At 55.8% G+C, this 16,147-nt stretch overlaps 2 protein-coding genes and 1 long non-coding RNA gene across 6 annotated transcripts in view; 1 reads left to right on the top strand and 2 right to left on the bottom strand.

The window, feature by feature from the left end:
* Positions 1-9,764, top strand: part of Sun2 (Sad1 and UNC84 domain containing 2) — a 16,238-nt gene extending 6,474 nt beyond the window's left edge. For both annotated transcript variants that reach the window (XM_004634696.2, XM_023718951.1), the window contains exons 7-18: positions 300-370; positions 2,086-2,213; positions 3,933-4,187; positions 4,565-4,642; positions 5,020-5,063; positions 5,569-5,734; positions 6,016-6,237; positions 6,478-6,562; positions 6,921-7,036; positions 7,149-7,316; positions 7,674-7,766; positions 9,366-9,764. In XM_004634696.2, the coding sequence (XP_004634753.1) occupies positions 300-370; positions 2,086-2,213; positions 3,933-4,187; positions 4,565-4,642; positions 5,020-5,063; positions 5,569-5,734; positions 6,016-6,237; positions 6,478-6,562; positions 6,921-7,036; positions 7,149-7,316; positions 7,674-7,766; positions 9,366-9,479 (1,540 nt within the window). In that variant the 3' untranslated portion in view covers positions 9,480-9,764. The remainder of the gene's footprint in view (positions 1-299; positions 371-2,085; positions 2,214-3,932; positions 4,188-4,564; positions 4,643-5,019; positions 5,064-5,568; positions 5,735-6,015; positions 6,238-6,477; positions 6,563-6,920; positions 7,037-7,148; positions 7,317-7,673; positions 7,767-9,365) is intronic.
* LOC111817614 overlaps positions 1-10,770 on the bottom strand; it is a 20,539-nt gene extending 9,769 nt beyond the window's left edge. The window contains exons 1-3 of the long non-coding RNA XR_002821766.1: positions 9,868-10,770; positions 6,453-6,464; positions 5,242-5,245 (exon numbers count right to left, since the gene is read on the bottom strand). This is a non-coding gene — a long non-coding RNA (uncharacterized LOC111817614). The remainder of the gene's footprint in view (positions 1-5,241; positions 5,246-6,452; positions 6,465-9,867) is intronic.
* Positions 10,771-12,784: 2,014 nt separating this feature from the next.
* Gtpbp1 (GTP binding protein 1) overlaps positions 12,785-16,147 on the bottom strand; it is a 32,437-nt gene continuing 29,074 nt past the window's right edge. For all 3 annotated transcript variants that reach the window (XM_004634624.3, XM_023718967.1, XM_023718968.1), the window contains 2 exons: positions 15,400-15,600; positions 12,785-14,260 (listed from right to left, as the gene is read on the bottom strand). In XM_004634624.3, coding sequence (XP_004634681.1) covers positions 14,168-14,260; positions 15,400-15,600 — 294 coding nt within the window. In that variant the 3' untranslated portion in view covers positions 12,785-14,167. The remainder of the gene's footprint in view (positions 14,261-15,399; positions 15,601-16,147) is intronic.

The following is a 16,147-nucleotide window of genomic DNA, read 5'->3' as shown; positions in this document are numbered from 1 at the left end:
GAACCAGGGATTGAACTCAGCCCCTTGCACTTGCCAGAGAAGCACTTATTCCACTGAGCCATCTCCCCGGCCCCACACCATTTATTGTTAATCACAGCAGTAAAATTCACAGTTAAAATTGTCCCAATCACCCCATGCCCTACAGAGAAAACTGTGGCTTTCATTCTGGCCCTGGTCCCATGAGAAGTTCAAGAATTGTCCCCCTCAATTCTATTCAGAAAGTCTGACGGGCTTGGTGTGGGAACAGGGACCCCCCCAAGCTCCCCCTCATGTCTGCACCCTGTGTGTCCTCCCTCCAGGCGCTTTTCATCCCTCAAGACCTTCCTGTGGTTCCTCCTGCTGCTGCTGCTCCTGACAGGCCTGACCTACGGTGAGCTGAGCCGGGGCTGGGAGGGGGCACAGGCCTTCCCACCTGCCACCCTGTGGGGTCCTCCCTGTCTGCTGCTGCTGAGCTCTGGGGTGGGGTGTTTGGGGGCAAAGGCAACAGAGCCCGACCCACTGACCTTGCCCTCAGCTGGGCACATCTGGGGTGCTCTCCAGGCCTTCCCAGGCAGGAATACACCCCAACAGAGCATGGGTAGCCAGCAGAAACTCGGAGGCTATTATTAGTAGCAGTCCTTTTCCCTCCTTCCCAAATCAGGACATAGCCCGTGTGGAGAATTGTCTTTACAAGATTCAGTTAAATCTTTAGCTGTCTTTAATCTAAAAACAGTGAAGTAATAAAGGGAAATATATATTCCTTTTCCACGCTGAAAAGCACAGTCACGTGCTAGCTGCATGGCTTGTGTCAGTCTTTGGAGCCATCTTTTTTGTATTTGTGTTTTCTAGGATTCTCCTAGCCCCAGTTCTGGGGTTGAACCCAGGGCCTTTCTTGTGCTTAGGCAAGTGCTCTGTCCCCAAGCTACATCAACAGCCCCACGGCCCCCCCCCCTTTTTTTTTTTTTTTTTTTTGAGACAGGGTTCTGCTAGGTTGCCTAGGCTAGCCTCAAACTAGCATTCTCCTGCCTCAGCCTCTCAAGCAGCTGGGTTTATAGGCAAGTGCCACCACATCCTACCAATGTTTATGTTTTATGTTCTCTTTGACAACAACACTTGAGTTTGCCAGTTTCACACGAGCTGCCTACGTAGCCCTCAGGCTTACTTTTAATGACTGTACCAATTCATAATTAAAGACTGCGCTTTATCAGTTTTTAGAGTTGGTTTTATAGGTTTAGCAGCTATTCAACTTGTATTTCTTCTATTAATGACAGGGTAGGACATTTTCCCAAATGTCGGTTTCCTCTTTGTTTCCTGTTCATGACCAGTGGAAACTGGGCATCACCCTTAAAATAATAATGCTCCTCTCTAATTGGGTGACAGTTTATCCAGAAAGCACTTTCCCAGGCCTTATCCCATGCTATTTAGCTATGTGTCTTAGTCATCCCCTGGGGATGCAGGAGGATGGGGGCTGGTGATCTGCACACGGGGGAAGGGGTGGCTCTCTTCCCTTTCACCTGCTCCCGGCCTAGTATTCAGACCCACGTGAGCTTACCTGGATGGAGACCCCTTAACCACCTTGATTTTCCATGTTCTCCCCAACCCCACACCCCTTAGGAGTAAACAGCACAAATAGATGTCCCCAAAGCAAGAAGTGTATACCTGTCTGGCTGCAGCTTTGTGCCCAGGTGCTGTCTTTTGGCTCAAGGACACTTAGCCCTGGCAGCCCACACAGTCCCCTGGGGAGTTCTAAAACTGCCACACAGGGTCCAAGCCGAGGCCAGTCAGCTCTCCCTGGAGGGTGCAATCATGGATGTTTTCAAAGCTACCTCTGGGGTAACTGCTATGAGGCCAGGCCTGAGAACCTCTCACAGGGCCCTGGGTTCAACCCTGGGATCACCCCTAACTTGTTGTCACTGTCCTCTCTACCTTTGTCATCTATAGACCGGCTAAAGGGCCCTGGGGAATGGGAGAATGGGCAACCTTTGAGGCCATCAACCAGAAGTGCCACCGCTGGCCAAGCAGGGGTCTGTAGGTGACACAGCCATGGTAACCAAGGAGATTCTGCTGCTATCTCCTCGGGTGTGACCAGCCTGTCCCTGTGCACAGGTGCTTGGTACTTCTACCCCTTTGGGCTACAGACGTTGCACCCTGCTGTGGTCTCCTGGTGGACAGCAAGAGACAGCAGGAAGCAGCCTGAGCTGTGGGACTCCAGAGACTCGGCCCCACATTTCCAGGTGAGCACCGAGGTGTGAGCAGCCCCTGGCTCCCCTGTGCCTGCACCTGGTGTCCCTGCCTCACACCTTGCACTACCACAGCATGAGGAGATGCTATCCTACTGTGACGCCCCTTTCCCTGCTTTATGGGTGCAGGTGCTGGGGAGAGGAGGTGCTGCAATTAAACATGACTTAGACTAGTACCCTAAAATTAGCTGCATCCTTAGGTCAAAAAATGGAGGCAGAGGACTAATTATTGATTTCTTCATTCCTACAATCTCACCAAGATTCCCTGAGCCTGTTCTGTGTGTAATGTAATATCCTGCTGCACACTTGTGATCACAGAGAAATGAACTCTGCGGCCAGAAACCACAGCATTTGACCGGCTCAAGAGTCTGGGTTGGGTGGTCCTTCTTATCTGAGCAAGGACAGGTTAACATGGCTGGGCCGTGTGTGTTGCACATGGTTGGCTGGCTGGTCTGGGCCCTTGCAGGGACAGCTGCTCTCCAGGGACACTTAGGTTACCCCCAGGCTCACTGAGCCTTGATGTCACAGAAGCCGGGTAGGTTCCAAGTCAGAGGAGGAAGCCACACGGCTGCAGGGGGTACAGACATGGGAAGGAGTAAGGGATGGTGCCAGTTTAAAATCTGCCAGTGTCTAAAGGAGAATCAAGCCTGGGCTCAGCCCTCAAGGAGCCTGTGGTCCCATGGGGTTGACAGATGACAGGCAGACACACAGCCAGGGTGTGGTATAAGGTCAGGTCACTTAAAATTCTTAGTACCCCAGTTAGCGTTGCCTGAATGCTATTTGTATCCTGCTCGCTTTGATACATTTTTGTGGATATTTTCTGAGCATGATCTTACTATCTCAAAGTAATGATGTATTCTGTCATCTCCCTCTTGCCTTTTTCATCATTATATTCAACGTGGGGCACCTTTTCCTTAAGAGGAGGAAGTAAAGCATGGGCTGCCCTTTGTCTCACTGACGTTTGCATAAACAAAAACAGTGGGCTTGGGGGAGGGTGGTGGCAAGGGCACTGGCTGGGACTGTTTAAAACTATGGGACTCCTGCCGGGTGGGGTAACAACTGTAACTCCACCTGTAATCCCAGTACTTGGGAGTGAAGTCAGAAGGACTGCATGGAGTTCAAGGTCAGCCTGGGCTACATAGTGAGACCCTGCTTCAAAAAACAATAGAAAAGGAGATTTCTAGAAATCAGAACCTCTGCCACTCAGCGTTTTTACTTGACTTGACAGTTGGCAGATTGTGCTTTATAATTTCCCTTGAGGACGATTTTGTTCTTTATGCCAACAAGGGTCTTGAAATTCACAACACTATCAGATGTCACCTTGAGGTCCAAGTGACTGTTCCTCCACCTTGGGCACCCAGATAAAGAGGAAAAAGAAAGCACTTTCGAACCATGTCCTCTTCTGGGGAAGGAGTGGCCACAATTGAGAACCACCAGCTGGAACTCAGGAGCAAGCCAGCAGGCGGCCCCCCAGGCCCCCAAGGTGTCCTGCAGCATCACACCCTTTCCTGAGACAATCGAGGGCTGGCTCTCACAGCTTGTCCTGGGGCCCCTCCTGGCTATTCCACACATCACCTCACTCTATCAACACACCCGGCTGGCGCTCTGCACCTTCCTGCCCCGGGGCAGGGCGTTCCTGGCTCTCCTCCTCCCTCTGCCTCAATGATGGGGCACCCTGTCCCTCATGTGTGTCCCCTCCTTCCCACCCTGCAGGCTGAGCAGCGCATCCTCTCCAAAGTAAACTCCCTGGAGCGGCGCCTGGAGGCTCTGGCTGCTGAGTTTTCCTCCAACTGGCAGAGGGAGTCCATCCGGCTAGAGCGCCTAGAGCTTCGGCAGGGGGCCCCTGGCCAGGGGGGTGGCAGTGGCTTGAGCCAGGAGGACACTTTGGCGCTCCTGGAGGGGCTGGTGAGCCGCCGGGAGGCTGCCCTGAAGGAGGACTTCCGAAGGGACACTGCCACTCGCATCCAGGTGGGAGAGCCTAGCAAGCTGGGGGAGGAGAAAGCTGTGTGTTGCTTTTGGGTGACATCATGTGATCTTGTGGCTGTGGGTGTGGCGGAGAGAGGAGACTGCATGTGTCCTTTAGGGGCAGGCAGCTCTGCCACTTGCCTCTGAGCCTAGCTGCACCACAGGTGTCCTCTTTCACATGCAGTCTGCCCCGTCCTCCCTGCCCCCATGTTGTGAGACATGGGATTTACAGCACAGCGCTGACACCAGGTCAGAGCTCTGTGGCCAAGAGCTGAAGCCTGTGAACCAAAAGACCCCCGGCTGAATCCCAGCTAAGCCCCTCCCAGTCCCAAGCACCCCTGCAAGCACAGCTGTCCTATCCTCTTCTCCATGTCTGACAGGAAGAACTGGCTGCCGTGAGGGCAGAACATCACCAGGACTCGGAGGACCTCTTCAAGAAAATCGTCCAGGCCTCCCAGGTCAGCATCTGCTTGTGCCAGGTCCTGGCCCATTTCCTCATCTTTCCTTGGACTGCGAGACCCCTGGACCTTTGGTCCTTGCAGGAGGACTCCTGGGCCACCGAGCGGGAGGGCTGTGTCTGTGTGAGCTCAGCTCCCTGCTGGGAGCATGCAAGGCCGGGCGGCTGTCATGCCCAGTGTGTGCACGCTGTCAGGTGGGGGGTGCGACTTTTGAGGACGTCTGCCAGGAAGCCAGTGGAGGTCTGTGCAGGGCCCAGTGACCCTGGCCAGACACGTGGTTGAGCAGAGACCCCAGTGGAGGGCAGGTCCTCCTCTGGAGGCCACGTTCTCTGAGCCCAGTATCCAGTATGTCTTATATTTGTTCCTTCCTGTCTCAGGAGTCTGAAGCTCGCATCCAGCACCTCAAGTCAGAGTGGCAGAGGTAAGCACCCCACCAACTGGCCTAGGCTGCACTGCACCCCACCCCAGGCAGATCTGGGAGCAGACCCCAGAGTGGGTTCTGACTGTCCCATGAAGCAGGCAAGGTGGCTGAGGCAGCCAGTCTAGTGGAGGGTCGTGTGGGAGGTTAGAGGCTGCAGGCAGGCACTGCAGTAAGATACAGGCCTGACTGATGGCCGCTGCCTTCTCTGTGTGGGCTCATGCTAGCAGCATGGCCTCCACACAGCCCACGTGTCTATCCTTGAGGAGGTTGAAAGGCCATGGCAAGAGAAAGTACAGACTCTGGACATAGTGGGGACCAAATCAGAATTGTCTCTAGGCCAGGCAAGCCAGGGCCAGACTCCTGCAACAGCTAGGCCCCCGAGGGCAGGCCCTGTCCTCAAGCTCACAGTAGGCACATGCTGTGTGACAAGGGCCAGCCAGGGCATCCTTGTCCTTCCTCAGCTTGACCTGACCCTGTCCCCTTACTGCTCTCCCTTTGGGGCCAGCATGACCCAGGAGGCCATCCAGGAGAACTCTGTGCAGGAGCTGGGGCGGCTGGAGGCCCAGCTAGCCGGCCTGCGGCAGGAACTGGCGGCTCTGACCCTGAAGCAGAGCTCGGTGGAGGATGAAGTGGGGCTGCTGCCCCAGAAGATCCAGGCTGTGAGGCAGGAAGTGAGTGGAAGCACCCCAGACCCTGGCTGCACACCCCCTTGTCCGGGATGGTCTGCCCTGGGTGTGCACAGCAGGCGCCTCTTATCCCTGTTATTCCCAGGAGGCTGCAGCTGGATGTGACACAGGCGCGGGCTTCCTGTTTCTCATGGGTGCCCAGGGAGAGCTCACAACCCTTTCCCTCAGACCTGCTCCCTAAATGAGCACCACCCTACTCTGCTGGCCTGGCCAGAGCACACAGCAGTTCCTGCAAGGCTCCCAGTTACACTGTGTCTTGTCCCTAGGTGGAATCTCAGTTCCCTGCCTGGGTCAGTCACTTCCTTCTCCAAGGTGGGGGTGCCCGCTCCGGGCTCCTCCAGAGAGAGGAGGTGCAAGCTCAGCTGCAGGAGCTGGAGAGCAAGATCCTTGCCCATGTGACAGAGATGCAGGGCAAGTCAGCTCGGGAGGCTGCGGCCTTGCTGGGACGGACACTGCAGAACGAAGGTGTGGTCGGGGTGACAGAGGAGGTGAGGAACAAGGCCACCCCATAGACACACAGCTGTCCCTCCCGGAGCTGTGGGTCTGGACAGTATGTTCCAGATGCAAGTGACATAGGAGGTCACTTTTGTGTGTTTGGGCCACTGAGGGTGGGGGTGTGCTGTTTCCTGGCGACAGCATGGTGCCTGCCCAGTGGGGTTATCTGCAGGGAGCCAGCCCAGGGCATGAGACATCTGCTTCCCACTGAGACTGTCCCCTGCCCATTTTAGCAGGTGCACCAGATCGTAAAGCAGGCTCTGCAGCGCTACAGTGAGGACCGCATCGGGATGGTGGACTACGCCCTGGAATCGGGAGGTTTGTGCGCAGCCTTTCTCACTTTGTCTTGTCCTGATCTGCACAACAGGTGGGCCTCTGGCATTTGCCAGGCAGACATGGTGCTCAGCAGGCAGAGCTTGAGGTCGACACAGATCACCCAACCTAGGTTGAGCCAAGGTGACGCTCAGGAAGAGGGGGTACCAAGCCGCATCTCAGGAGGAAAGAGGCTGACATCCATGGGCCAGGATCTGGGGCAGCTGCCCTCTGTGCTCACCAAGGGTCCAGGCAGTGGCAGGCCCCCCTCTAACTGCTTCAGCCCTTCATGCTGGGTTCCTGTGGCTGGCACCCTCAGCTGGCCAGCTGTGGGTGCCCATCCTGCCTTTCTTATCCATGTCAGGAGCCAGTGTTATCAGTACCCGATGTTCAGAGACCTACGAGACCAAAACCGCCCTCCTCAGCCTCTTTGGCATCCCACTATGGTACCACTCCCAGTCTCCCCGGGTCATTCTCCAGGTAGGCACCCCATGGGGACCCCAGCATGGCTCTGAGCACAGTGGGGACAACCTTGCTGGGTCAGCCAGAGCTGGACCAGGCCCTGACCTATCTTGCCTTCTAAACCTTCCAGCCAGATGTGCACCCAGGCAACTGTTGGGCCTTCCAGGGGCCCCAGGGGTTCGCTGTGGTCCGCCTGTCTGCCCGCATCCGGCCCACGGCTGTCACCTTAGAACACGTGCCCAAGGCCCTATCTCCCAACAGCACCATCTCCAGTGCCCCCAAGGACTTTGCCATCTTTGTGAGTATCTGGCCGATGTGGGCTGAAAGCACTGCAGGAAGAGCCTGTGGGTCTCTGCAGGACTGGGTTGGGGTCACTCTGGCTAGGAGGGAGGTGAGGAGATTCAGAGAGGTAGGACCAGATAGAGAGGCGGCCAAGTTCATTCCTAGTTGTCTTAGGCTACAGAGGAAGAAACTGAGGCACGAGAGATAAGTGGTCCTCATGGGCCACAGGGTAGCCCTGTGGTAGCCATGGCCAGCACTCAGACCAGAACCCTGGAAGTCCTGGCAGGTCTGCTGAGCTAGGGGGTGGGACCAAGTCAGCACAGTACCACCCTACCCTCCCACCTCTCCCTCCATCCCTTCTGCTCTTCTGCAGGGCTTGGATGAAGACCTGCAACAAGAGGGCGTGCTTCTTGGCACATTCACCTATGATCAGGACGGGGAGCCCATTCAGACCTTCTACTTCCAGGTACAGGACAGTTGCACCAGTGAGGTGGCACCTTGCTTTCCATGTGGGCACCAGATGTTTCTAAGGCACTTGTTCTGCCAGGCACAGGGTTCAGTGAGAGACGCAGGCCTTCCTGCCTTTAGGGTACAGAAGTAGAGATGTCACACCCTGTAGATGGCACCCAAGAGAGCCCCTTCCAGAAGTGCAGAGTTGGGAGCTTAAGACTCCCCCAAGGAGAGTTTTAGGAAAGTAGAGTTGGGGTTTCCAGGACACACAGCCATGAAGAGTGTTCTGGGAAGAGAGGCCAGCAGTGCTAGGGCACGGCCAGCTGCGAGCTCAGGCGGTGGCTGTGGTTTAAGCTGGAATGGGCCTCTGGTCTATGTCAGAGATGCAGATGCCCAGGCCCTACCTGAGAATGATTGCTCAGGGCTGAGGACACCTGGGAACCTGCATTCAACCAATCCATCCAGATGAATTTGAGGCAACCAAGGAAGGGAAAACTGTAAGATGTGGGGAGAAGACAGTGCAGGGAAAGACCCAAGACAGGACTTTCAGGTCTCAGGGCTGGGGGCATGACACTGGCATGTCTTAGGTGACAGGACCATGTGTGTGTTAAGGTCAAATGTGAATGGAGGGGCTGGTGAGATGGCTCAGTGGTCTAAAGCACCTACTTAGAACAAGCTTAGTAAAGCACAGGGACCGCGGTTCAATCCCCCAGCACCACATGCCAGCCAGCCCTGCCCCCTGGTGGGCTGAGCTGACCACACACACACACAAAAAAAAAAAAAAAAAAAATGTGAATGGAAAGGGACAAGCCTGGATCCTGGGTATAGGGTCTGGAAGTGGGGCCTGGAAGTGGTTGCCGGTAAGTGGGCCAGAATGGCTGAGGACAGAGGGGATGTGGGGAGTGAGGCTCTGAATGGCAGGCTGGGGGAACAAGGGGGAGCACAGGACAGCTTGCAAGCTACAGCACAGTGCTGGAGCCAGTGCCAAGAGCAGCTGATGCAGAGCTGGGGATGGACAGGCACATGTGGGGCCGTCCAGTGGCACAGAAAGGGGCTAGACTAGATGTCAACTGTTGTCAGCTCCAGGCTGGTGAGGAAGTCCTGGGAGGGGGTTCCCCAGGCGGTCTGCAGACTGAAAGTGAAGGGCGGGTGCAGGAAGCACCCAATGAACGGGCCAGGAAGGCACCACCCTTGTGGCTTCAGCAGGGTGAGAAGGGGTGTAAATGCTGGCCCAGACGCTGGCTTGAAGCACAGAGGACAAGGCCAATGGGCACTTGAGAAAGGGACTTTTTTTTTTTTTTTTTTGGAACCGGGGACTGAACTCAGGTCCCTGTGCTTGCCAGGGAAGTGCTTATTCTACTGAGCCATCTCCCCGGCCCTGAGAAAGGGACTTCTGCCACTCACAGTGAAGTTATCTCTGGCTTAGTGCATTGTACAGGTCCTGGCACCAAGGCCACTTGCAAGTGGGCCGAGGACCACGTGCCTGGTACCCTTCAGAGCTCCAGGGGAGGGGAGGGACCATCCGGCCCCAGACATGGCCCTCTCCCCAGCCCAGTTCTCTGCCACTGAGGTCTCAAAGGGCTCTGTGACACTCTGAACCCCTGTCTCTATCCAGACCCCCAAAATGGCTGCATACCAGGTGGTGGAGCTGCGGATCCTGACCAACTGGGGCCACCCTGAGTACACCTGCATCTACCGCTTCAGGGTGCATGGGGAGCCTACCCACTAGCCCTGAGTCTGTGCCTGCCACCAACTGGGGACCACACTCCTCCCCGCACACAGCCTGCTCCAGGATGGGTGTGCAGCACCCATCACTGCCCCCACATGCTTGACCAGCGCTTTGACTTCTGGGAGCAAGAAAGAAGAGCCCTGACCCCAGGGAGAAGGAAAGAAAGCACTGTGGTCCCCTTTATCCTGTCCTCTGAGCTGGGCCACCGAGTGTATATATGTAACATACTGTGGGGCACTGGTGGCAGGAGGAGGTGAGGGCTCTGCTCTGGCCCAGGTGTGTTTGGAGGAGGCAGGTGCCAAGCCCAGATGGCAGAGACAGGGCTACAGGAGGTGCACAGTGTGCATTCAGTCAGGGAAGCACTGCCTTGGAGGAACCTGCTCTGCACCAGGCAAGAGGACCCTGCAAGACCGGTGCCAGGGACGTGGAGAAGCCAGGCCTCTAAGACCCCAAGGATCTCTAGAAGCTGTATTTGTCCAGGGTATCGGAGGGCTGCCGCCTATGCCAACCTGTAGGACTCCCTGTGCTGGGATAGCCTTTGCTTTTTCCTCTGCTGATGCCAGGGTGAGGGCCGCCCTGTACCCTGTTCTGCAGTGGGGCTCCCTGTAACCCAGAGCAAGCTTCACATTCCCCAGGCTGTGGGGTGCCCAGTCCTATCTGGGGCCATTAGCTAGAATTGGGGGAGTGGGCACTTCCTGGGCTCTCCTGGTCAGTTACGGTGATGACGGCGCCATTCAGGGTGTCAAGTGGAGGGAAGGCTGTCTGTGTTGGCTCACTACCCGCTAAGTGGACCTAGAGAAGGCTTTCTCAGGCTCCCTCTGGGCTCTCAGCTCCCCCAGATTCTGTTTCCTTTCTGGCTTCTGCAGCGGCAGCTGGGTGGGGGCTGAGAGGAAGCCAGAGGAAAAGGGGCTTTAGACCCACAGGCCCTGCTGTATTATGTGTATATTTTTCAAGGTCTGTTTTTTAACTGAAAAGCTAAGGGCTTGATTCTTAGCCCCGTTCTCTGGGGCACTGGGTGGTTCTCAGTTCCTTGGTCCCAGCCTGTGGGGAGGGGGAGGGAGTGAGGGGTTGTGAGCAGGCTGGTACCCTTCGCCTTAGAGGACTGGGCCCTCCCTGCTCAGCCCTGTCCCTGCCCCAAGACAACCAGGTCTTACTCTGCACTCTCCTGTCACAAATGCTGCACTGTTGGTTCTTAATTTTTTTTTTTAAATCTCCAGATTCTAATTTATGCCTATGCAAAAAATAAAGGATGCCCAGGATCAGTGGAATGTGGTTTTTATGTGGGCTTTGCACAGGGCAGCTGCTCTTGGGGAAATGAGGAAATGGACTCTTGGCCAAGCCCATGTCCCTAAGAGATGAAGTATAAGAACCCAGGACTTTGGGTTACAACCTAGTTGTAATAGGGTTGGCACCAATGTTGCAGGGCCCAAGGCTGGAAGGAAGAAGTGAGCTGACTTTTATGAGCTGTTACTAAGGCCCTTTCTGCCAAGGAGCAGAGGCAGAAAGTCATGCCAACTGTGGACCCTGTGCACCTCACACACAACTCCTCCATGGGTCCTGGACCTGTGCAGGGAAAGGGCAAGGAAGTGAGTCCCTGATGCACTAGGACCCACCAGCTCAGAAGAATCGGGTCCTGACCTCCCAACCACAGCTGCCCCCACTGCTCAGAGTCCCCTAACTCTCATGCCAAGGCACTTTGCCCAGGGGTAGGCCTTGCCATGGCTGAAAAAATACAAGCAGGAACCAGCAGCAGGGATGAACGAGCAGCCAGCCAGTGGTTGGAGGGCAAGTCTAGTGGAACCTTTGGGTCCTGAGTGCCAGAATAGAGCTGGATTTGCACTCGCTGCTGGCTCTGCCTCTTTCTGAGCCATTTGCAAAGGAGACATTGTCCCAGAGCAGGAAAGGCTGCTAAACAGGTCCCTGGAACTCACACACCAGCAGTCTGCTGGTCTTTGCTCATGCAGACGCTGCTGGACCTCAGAGGGCCTCCCCATCCTCACCCAACATCTGTGTTCCCTGCGTGGGGCCTGCTTCTGTCACTTCATCTCACTCTGCACTGGGCACAAGTGAGCCAGGCGGTCTGTGGCAGGGCTCTGGCCACTCCGCCCCATCCCATCCAGGGCCTCCTCCTGGCGAGATGCCAAAGTCTTTCTGCCGCATGGCCGGGTCAGGCCCTGCCATCCGAAAACAACTTTATTTTCTGTCAGCTTCAAATGGGCTGGGGTTTTGCTCCAATGCAATAATGAAGGCTGGGACTTTTGAAGTCTGTGACCCACACCGAATCACTGAATTCTCTCAGCTCCCTGCTTGCAGAAGTGGGCTAGGGGCATAGACCCACCCTCAAGTGCCTGAGGAGAGAGCGCAGGGTGGTAGCTAGAGCCCCCAAAACAAATGATGGTTGTAGAGACCACTGCTACTTAAAGGGGCAGCAGTCAAACCAGAGTGAGTTCCAACTGGCCTAAGCCAACCAGAGCCCACAGCGCAGCACTGGAGCCAGACAGGGCAGGCTGGGCTTTACCAAAACAGGGCTAGCAATTCCTGCTGACACAAGCTCTCACAGACCAGGACACATGGGAGTCCACTGCTAGATGTGGCCACACCACAGCCCTGCCAGTACAGGTCTCCTGCGCGGACTATGCATACCCAGGTGGGGTCTGCCTCTTGCCATAGATGAGGAAACAGGTTCCTGGAAACACAGGCAAGCCATCTTGTGCCACAGCTCACTGTTTTGTCTAATGTTTCCAAGTCTTTTTTTTTTTTTAGTTGAGGTTTATTTTTTGATTTTGGTGCTGAGAACCAAACCCAGGGCTTCCAGCTTGCTAGGCAAGTGTTCCACTACTCAGCTAAATCTCCAGCCTGTCTAGATGTTTTCAAAGGTGGCTGAATCTAGTGTGTGACCGATTCATAGTGCAATGCTGGGTCTAAGGTTGGGATTGCTGGATCAGCCCACTGACAGGATACAATATAAGCAACAAAGAGACTTGCCTTGCTCTCTCTTGTTGCTTTTGTGGGCTTCTGCCGCCATGAAGGTTGCCCCTCTGCCATGTGCCCCTCTGCCTTGGAGCCAGCTGAATATGGACTGAAACCTCTAACCACTGTTCATTAAATATATTTTTCCTCCCTTAGCTTTGGCATTGAATATTGTGTCTCAGCATCAAGTATTTTGTCTCAGCAATGAGAGAGGATTAAAGAAGAGACACAATTTAAGCTGAAGAGCTGTGCAGGCACTCGAGGGCAGGCCCGCCCGAGTCCCTCCTGTGGCAGCACCTCCACTTGGAGGGCTGGGCAAGGAACACAACACTGTCCACTTAGAACAAACTTTTATTGTGAATGCTGGTCTGGTCAGTCCATGGCCGTGGGGCAGTGGTAACTAGAAACAGTTGAAAGGAGGGGAAGGGACCAGCAGTCAGGAGCAGAGGACAGGAGGGGGGTGGAGATGGGAAGGAGGCGAGGCTGAAGGACCCAGCCAGCTGGGTGTCTGCCGTGGCTAGAGAAGGAAATTGTGCCCGCTAGTCACCCTAAAGGGAGGGCTTCAGGGCAGTGCCCAGTCCAGGACAGCCGGGGCCACCCTGCCCCGCCCCAGGCAGCGCTGCTTCTCAGTGCTAAGTGTTCCGCACTAGGCCTCGCCTCAAGGGCCCTGCCACACCCAGTGGGGCCTCCAGACCTGTGCGAGGACCTGACTGCTCCTGCAGCAGCTGGGCTAAGGTGGATACAAGGAGGCAGTCGCCAAGAAGGGCCCTTCCCTACCTACCAACTTGGAGCTGCTAGAAAACCCAGTTCCAAGCAGCCCAGGCCCAATCTAGCAATCCAATGCCCTGAGGCCCAAGAAAAGGCCAAGGTCCCAGCAGCAGGAGGCGGCAGCAAGGAACTGGCCTCAAAGTTGGGCAGATGGGCAGCGCTGGCAAGAGCCAGGGCCAGCCCAGGAAAACACAGGATTGTCTCCAGGGGAGGCCCAGCAGGTGCCCTGGCTCGGGGTGCAGGGCCCGGCCAGGTGGGATGAATCCTACGGCACAAGCGCTACTCCTGCACTCACAGTTACTACTGAGGAGCTCTGAGCATCACCCGTGTGAAGGAATAAGGGGAAGAGGTGGGAGAGACACGGAGAAGCCAGCGGCTCCACCCTGTTAAAACCCCCAAGTACTGGACTCGGTTCCCTGCCCTGGCAGCAGCAGGCACGGAATCCCAGACACCCAGAGAAGCCCAAGCCAGCCCTACAGTGGTAGAGGAGCAGTGAGAAAGGAAGCTGGCCTCCTTCAGCTCCTGATAACCTCTACAGCCTCTGAGGGTTTCATCAAGACAGACACATTGACAGACAGATGGACGGCTGGGAAGGCCAGCCACAGAGGAGGGAAGGACATGGCCCTGGCCGCCGCCACACTCCTGGGCCTTGCACACACACAGCACGCTGAACAGAGAGAGATATATAATAAAAAGGATAAAAACTAAGGACCCAGATGTACAAAAGATGTGTGAGTGAGGAAGGAGGCGGGGAAGAGGGCAGGAGACAGTCCTCACAAAGCCTGGCCGCCTTCCTCATTTATAAATTACAGCCCCCCTGGAAAACGGGGGTGGACAACGGAGAGGCTCTGGCTGTGGCCTGGGAGTGGGTGGGCGCAGGAAGCGCCGCTGGCCCGCTGGTGGGTGGCGGCCAGAGTGTGACCCTGGGTGGGGCGCTGAGCCGGGAAGATTCAACAGCCGCTGGCAGGAGTCACACAGGCCCCCTGGGACTTCACCTTGTGGCGTTGGCCCCCTCGTCGTCGGCCCCCACTGCTGGGCTTGGACTGAAAGACAGAAAGGAGAAGCTTGAGAAGCACTGTCCCTGTAAGCAGGGTGGAGTGGCAGGGGCCAGGCAGAGGGGAGGCAGCCTGGCCTGAAGGCTGGGGGCGACTTTGCCCTCCGCACCTCCTGTCCATACACAATAATGGTGCAGGGCCTTTCAGAGAAGCATGAAGTAAAGAATGAATTAACAAGGGGCCAGGGAGGTGGGTCAGTGGAATAAGCGCTTCCCTGGCAAGCGCAAGGGCCTGAGTTCAATCCCTGGTTCTGAAAAAAAAAAAAAAAAGAATGAATTAACAATTGCCACTGCTGACTGGGAAGGACAGTGATGGAACCAGAGGAAATGATATGCTAGGGTGGGGGTGATGCGAATGCCTGCGACACATACATCCAGAAGCTTCTTTCATCAAAGGGGTCTGAAGAGGAAAAGACACTGGGGAGACATGCCCAAGGGGCGCCACCCTTTGCCAGGCCAGGCAGAGCCCTGGGGAGAAAGCCACATGCAACTGCCAAGGCCTGTGCCCTGAATGCCAGGAGGGACCACGCAGGCCCCATAAGGTAGTGGTGTGTCTCTTAGCTCTGGGCTCCGGGACACACTCGTGCCACTGTCAACACTACGTCTACTCTTACCATGAAAAGTACACTTGACATCTCTCTCTCTCAGCTCTCTGAGACAGGGTCTTGCCACGTGCAGTTCAGGCTGGCCTTGAGCTCACTTTGTAGCCCAGACTAGTCTCAAACTCACAACAATCCTCCTGCCTCAGCCTCCCGAGTGCTGGGATCATAGGGGTACACCACTATGCCCAGTCTGACATTTTCTTTCTTTCTTTCTTTTTTTACTTTGGCAGAACCAAGGATTGAACTCAGGCCCTTGTGCTTGCCAGGCAAGCTATTATTCTATTGAGCCATCTCCCAGCCCCAGTTTGACATTTTCTAGTCTATTTTACTTCATTAAAACTAAATGGTAGACAGGGCCAGTTACACTGATGTGACACAGGCCATATTTTAGCTGGAGCAACTCTGACATAGTGAGAGACAACCTGGATAGCACCTGCACAAACAGTTGCTGAGAGCCCTTCCCAGGGGCTGGCTACCTGGGGGCCATGCGCTCCCACCTCCTTGCTGGACCCCAGGCCCCACTCACCTGGGGCTGCAGACCACTAGGCACACTTGACTGCCCAGCACCTAGAGATGAGGCTTCATCCCCAGGAGGGGCTGCCCCTGCTGCCGGCCCACCAGATGGTCCCCCCTCTTCTCGTTTGGACAGTGGACCTTTTTTCGTTGACTGCATTTTAATCTGCTGGGGCTTGGAGTTCATCGGGGAGTTGTTGGTGGTCTGGAGCAGCTGCAGGAGCCAAGAAGGCAAGGGTGAGGCTGGCGCTGCGGAGCCGCAGCCCACAGCCCACGCAGGTACTGCCCCTGCTTCACCCCTGGCCCGGTTCACCCTACAGGGTGCAGCACAGGTGCAGGATGGCCCCGGTGGAGAGCAGCCAGGGGAGGTTTGCTCACCCTGCTCTGCCCCAGGGCTGTCTCCTCCCTTCTCACCTCCCTCAGACAGATCTACCCCATTCCCATTCCCTGGCCCAGCACGGACCCTGGTCCTCTGCTGCCTCCCAGCCCAGCTCCCAGGCTGCATCCACCCTGCCCACAGCATGCTCCAGGCTAACTTTTAACTTCAGGCCTCCTGAAGAGACCAAAAGAACAATTCATCATTTAAAAACTCATGGGAGGGGGCCTGCCCCTTAGCTCAGTTCTTTAAGTGGCTGCTTCAACAAAGCAGTCAGGCTCAGGTTGCTGTGGTTCATCCCCACAACACAAGACAGCCAGTCATACCTTGAAGGCATTCCGCGCAAAAAAAAAAAAAAAAACTCATGGGAGGGCTGGTGAGATGG

The sequence above is a fragment of the Octodon degus genome, unplaced genomic scaffold (assembly GCF_000260255.1).
Source record: "Octodon degus isolate 3935 unplaced genomic scaffold, OctDeg1.0 scaffold00064, whole genome shotgun sequence".
Lineage (NCBI taxonomy): Eukaryota > Metazoa > Chordata > Mammalia > Rodentia > Octodontidae > Octodon > Octodon degus.
The sequence above is the reverse complement of the archived record's forward strand: the minus strand, read 5'-3'. Positions and strand labels throughout refer to the sequence as shown.